Raw genomic sequence first — 5115 nt, 5'->3', positions numbered from 1 at the left:
TAGTGTAGTGGTTAACACACTGCCTAAACATGAAGTAGGTCATGAGGATGCACTAAAGGATGCAAAAAAGTTCCAGCAAACTAAAAACAACATACAACCCTTCCCTCACAGTACAGGTTATCCTTAATAAACACAGATTATGAGACATTTTATAACCACGTGTTATTTTATAAGTACCCCCTGAAAGCAGCTCTGAGCCACTGGGGCAGGACTAGGGATGGGTATTGATAAGATTTTCACAATTCCGATTCCATTTTCGATTCTGTTTAACGATTCGATTCTTTATCGATTCTCTTATCGATTCTTATTTTTAAAAAGAGGAGAACACACAGGTCGATTAGCTTTGAACTTTGTTTTATATCTTATCTTTGAACAAGACAGAAATGTAGGAGTAGCATGACCTTACAAACCCAACAGTGAGATCTTAAGCGATCCACAGCCTACTGCTCCTCGATGGGGGGGCCACAAGGACCCCAGAAAAAAAGAAGTTGCAAATAATAATGAAATAAATATTCTGTTATAGCAATAACAAAGTATAACATAAATTATTCAGTGGCAATTACACAAGAAAGTCCAGTAACATTCACACTCTCCTTTTTAAAAGTATATATGAGCTGGGCACTCAAAAATAAAACTATATCAGCCAGCAAAAAATACAATCAACTCAAGTCCAATGGAACTGTGCACTGTGCAATTCTGCATCCATCAACTATGGAGAATTAAAAATTATTTTGCAGAAATATAAGCATATCTGCTTTTTCAGGAAGGATACGTGATCTTTCTGGACTTATGGTCTCTCCAGCTGTGGAGAACACCCTCTCAGATGGGGTGGAGGATGCCTGCACACACGGAAACCTTCCAGCCAGTGCTGACAGCAGGGGCAGAGTCTTTCTCTTGCTCCACCACCATAGGGCGGCGTTATCCTTGCAGGGGATGGGGGTTAGGCTTCTATACAGCTGGATCTCCTGATCCACTCTCTGGGCCAGGGAAAGAACGGGCTGTCGTTGTTGGAATGACTGCAGCTCATTGTCCTCTTCTTCAAAGAGTTCCTCCAAGGCCGTTTTTTTTTTTTTTTTTTGCTTTACTGGTGGCGCCTGAAATTAAATGGACATGATAAAAAATTAAGCAAAAAATGAGCAATCCGTTTGGCTCTTGGCGAAGGCGGTCGCACTTTTCTCCTCCTCCTTCCCCTTATCTTCCCTGCTTAGCCTCTTGTGTCCTTGTCTTGTCTCGTGTGTATTACTTTCCCTCGAACAGTCTCTCACTGTCGTTCTCTAAAACCTAAAAGAGAATTATGGATTTGATCAACTGGTCTCTGAATGCTATTGACACCCTTTTCTCAACGAGAAGTCTGGGTTCGGGAGAGCCCGAGTGCCCTGGAGGGACTTTCCCTGCTGGATACACGATGGACGGGTGGCAGAACTGGAGGATCATGTGCCTGGCGGGATTGTCGATTGAGGACGCTGAAGATATCTATCTATTCGGAACCATGATAACAGGGTTCTTGCTGATCGGAGCTGGCTTGGCCCTGGCTTATCGGAGAATTAAGAGAGCGGAACCGGCTGTTCAAACCCCCCCAAGGCTGCCCGCTGGAATTGAAGCGATGGGACAAGGCGCGACCTCTCACAACGAACGCAGCATGGTTAACACCTTGGAGACGCTTACAGCTGCCGTGAAGACTCAAAATAACACCATTGAGCATATGATGGGATACATCAGAGAGAGGCCTGCTCAAAATGAGACCCTTGAGCGAAAGTTGGATCACATCACCGAACGGCTCACTGCAGTTGTGGGGTCTCAGAATCAGAAGAATGACAACACCACGGACCAGAAGTTTGATGCCATCATGGGGAGGCTCGCGGCTCTACAACGGGAAATTGAGAGACCAGTGTCGGAGTGTTAAAGATCAGCTTTGAAATTCTCTTGAGCTGCTCACATAAAAGAAAAATCAACAACATCAACATGCGAACACCACGGCGCCAGCTGCACGGCCCAAGGCTGGAGCCGAACAAAAACTCCCTGATAACGACTGTGTGATGACTATTCTTCCCATTCCATGCAACGCCACCTGGGTTGGCTAGCAGACTGTTTACTTAGCCTGATAGGGCGAAGGACACTGTCTCAGCTGAACTATGGACACGCACACACATACACTTACACTGATAAGCACTCACACATCCCCCCTCCCCTTCCAATGCCTTCGATGCTTGTTGCCTCCTGGGAACACGGCGGGTCTGAGCCCGTGCTGGTGAGTCAGCGCAGTGGCAGGATGGCTGCTGTGTTGCCTGGGATTACTCCTTTTCCCTACCCAACCCTGTTGCTGGTCACGTGCTCTATAATGTTGTGCTGTGGCCATTTATGTGCTTTTTTTGTGCAGAGGAGTTTTTTTGTTTCCTGTTCTCATGCTGTCCTCCTGTAGCCCAGCATGAGTAGAGGTCTCTGTTTTTTCCTCTTGTACTTTCCCATTGTAGTGTACATTTCAGTGGTTTTTCTGTAATGCAACCACTCTCTGACTTGTATCCGCATGTGTTGTCTGTGTTGTGTGTGTAAGGTCGGGGGCGGGTTCATTTCACTGCATGTGGCGAATAAAAGTTGATGATGATGATGACATTTAAATTATCATCACAATGAACACAGTCTTCTTCATCCTCGTCTTTGAACAGCTCTCCCTGTGTGTCTCCTTGCTCCAGGTGCTTGAGTAGAAAGTGGCAAATAAACAAACAAATCAAACTAAGTACCACAGATCCATAGATGAAAGGTCTCACTCTCACAATGGAAATGTGCTACAGTGACAGACACCGTCATATTGAAATACCTCATCTGCTCCTGCCTCTGTCTTTGCTGCAGTTGCTGCTTCCCTGATCCTGTACCAGACTTCATCCTTATCCACTTTGGATTTAAATCGGGGGTCCAAGATTGTGGCCTCCTCCAGGAAGCTCTTGATATCAGCATTCTTAAATTTTTAAGAGGGAGGAAAATGTGACATCATGACAATCCTTCAGTATTTATAACTGTTATTTTATTTATGATAAATAAATCATCAATTGTACCTGGTATCGTTTGGAAAGATCTTTCCAAATGTTGTACTTTATGCTCCTTGTGAAGGCAGAGTCATCTTCTTGTACGGTGTAGTGTTGCTGTAGCTTTTGCAGGATGGGCAAAATCTCACCACAGGTCGGACTTTTGTCACTGGACACTGCTAGTGTGGAGGTGTAGTGCTTCCGCAAGAGTACCACAAACTCCTCTGCTTTTCTTAAGTCATCATTGCCCATTGTAGCCAGTCTGCAATATCAACAAAGCAAAAATACAACAGATATGTTGCATAAAACAAACAAAAATAAAACCTGAGTCCAAATTAAGCCATGTTATGATTATTTTTCAATACCACTCACCTTTCCTTTTCTATGGACTTTCTTATACGTGGATCGATGGCTCCAGCCTGGATGGCAGGAAACTGCTCGCAGAATCTCTCCATCATCAAATACAAAGAGTTCCATCTGGTCTTTACATCTAGGAGCAGCATATGCTTGGGAAGCTCTGAGGGGTAACGCGTTCTCAACTTAAATGCTAATGTAAGGTCCCATATGGTCCCACATATCTTAGTTTATAAATTTAATTTGATCATGATCTAATGATTATAATATACACAATCTTAAAAAAAATATTCATTATGCTTACTGAGCAACTCTTGCTTCTCCTTCAGGACCACTTTTGCCATGTGGGACCTCTTCATCCATACAATCACAGAGCGAATTCTTGCCGCCCAGTTGGAAATGGCAGCACAGTTGTAGAGCTTCTGAGCTCCAAGGTTCAGGGTGTGTGCAAAGTATGGAAACTTGAGAATTTGTAGCTTTTTGACAGCTACATCCATGTTGGCCGCATTATCAACAGTGGCTGCCACAACCTTGTCTTTGATACCATACTCCTCCAAGATCTCATCAATCTCCTCTGCTACAGCTGTCCCTGTCTGTGCCCGGTGGTTTGGTTTTGAGGACTTTTTCATGAGTCTGGCCATTCCTGACATAATACAGCGTTACTGTGAGGTAATGATCTTGACAAAAACTTGTCCATCCATCTGCAGTGATGGCTGCCTTCAACGTGTTTCAGCAGAGAAATCAGATTTGCCTTTTTGACTGCATACCAAGCAGGGATCAAGTGGTTGGTTAAACTGTCTCTGTTTGGGGTTTTGTACTTAGGGTTCAGAGTCTTTATCATTTCTCTAAAAGATATAGAAATGGAAACGGATGAAACATCTGGTAAGAGGATAAAATGCAACTTTGACATTCCCTGACTTAGCCTACAATTAAACACATTCACTTACCGAAACTCGGGGGCATCTACTGTGGCAAAAGGGTGCAAGCCTTTTACAACAAACTTAGTCAGTGCTCGGTGACATTCGTCTATCCTGGCCTGTGTCATTTTACTTTTCCCTGCCTCTGTGAAAGGAGAAGCCACCCGTAGACTGCAGCGAGAACTGCCAGCATCTGAGCCAGACAGACTCATCATGGTTATCTAAATGCAACGCAAAGTAACCCATATGGAAAAGAAATAGTAAAAACATATATGATTTACTCATGAAAGTGGCCACTTTCATGAGTAAATCATATATAAATCATATAAGGCTTACATGATTTACTCATGAAAGTGGCCACTTTCATGAGTAAATCATATATAAATCATATAAGGCTTACATGATTTACTCATAAAAGTGGCCACTTTCTCATTACATTCATATATTTTTTTAGTAAGTATACTCTTAGGTTTTGTATTGTTGATTGTCATTGTCAGAAATATTTAACCATATATGCTTAGAGGTGTATAATCAATTGTGTAGTGATAGTCTGCAAACTTTGTGTGTATTAGAGAGCACTCTGGGAGCACGAGAGAGGTCGTACCTTGTCTTATTGTTTTATGGTAGGATTAACGTAGCTACGTCTGTTCTAGTCTAAGTGCTTTAACTGCTGGACTTCCTCACCATGTTATCTAGGGTGAACCATCTAGGGTGAGGGGGAGGCTACCCTCTTCCTGACCAAGGATGTTTGCGTTTGTGCTTTTATGTTATAGGACCCTTTGATCAGCAGTACACACACACACACACACACACACACACACACA

General features: G+C 43.3%; 2 protein-coding genes across 2 annotated transcripts; one reads left to right on the top strand and one right to left on the bottom strand.

Annotated features, from left to right (window-relative positions):
• The first annotated feature begins 943 nt into the window (after positions 1-943).
• Positions 944-1903, top strand: LOC146566640 (uncharacterized). The gene has a single exon (XM_085285893.1). It carries the CDS (start codon positions 1295-1297, stop codon positions 1901-1903), a length of 609 nt encoding a protein of 202 aa, XP_085142019.1. The 5' UTR covers positions 944-1294.
• An 864-nt stretch (positions 1904-2767) lies between these two features.
• Positions 2768-4082, bottom strand: LOC146566639 (uncharacterized). The gene is made up of 4 exons (XM_085287852.1): positions 3679-4082; positions 3393-3537; positions 3051-3282; positions 2768-2953 (listed from the first exon to the last, which is right to left on the bottom strand). Exons 1-4 carry the CDS (start codon positions 4022-4024, stop codon positions 2768-2770), a joined length of 909 nt encoding a protein of 302 aa, XP_085143978.1. The 5' UTR covers positions 4025-4082.
• Positions 4083-5115: the final 1033 nt, after the last annotated feature.

This window comes from Mchenga conophoros, linkage group LG9 (genome assembly GCF_057382185.1).
Source record: "Mchenga conophoros isolate Kocher_MC1m ecotype Shallow Benthic linkage group LG9, M_conophoros_male_GT1.1, whole genome shotgun sequence".
NCBI classification, from domain to species: domain Eukaryota; kingdom Metazoa; phylum Chordata; class Actinopteri; order Cichliformes; family Cichlidae; genus Mchenga; species Mchenga conophoros.
This window is presented reverse-complemented; position numbering and strand designations above follow the sequence as displayed.

What these genes read in the sequence shown, in the direction of transcription:
- LOC146566639 (XM_085287852.1), bottom strand. Translation starts at nt 4,024, where the DNA reads ATGTCAGGAATGGCCAGACTCATGAAAAAGTCCTCAAAACCAAACCAC. An exon ending in GGAGAAGCAAGAGTTGCTCA is followed by an intron (nt 3,538 to 3,678) that starts GTAAGCATAATG and finishes GTTACCCCTCAG; the next exon opens with AGCTTCCCAAGCATATGCTG. An exon ending in ATCTTTCCAAACGATACCAG is followed by an intron (nt 2,954 to 3,050) that starts GTACAATTGATG and finishes TAAAAATTTAAG; the next exon opens with AATGCTGATATCAAGAGCTT.
- LOC146566640 (XM_085285893.1), top strand. Translation starts at nt 1,295, where the DNA reads ATGGATTTGATCAACTGGTCTCTGAATGCTATTGACACCCTTTTCTCA.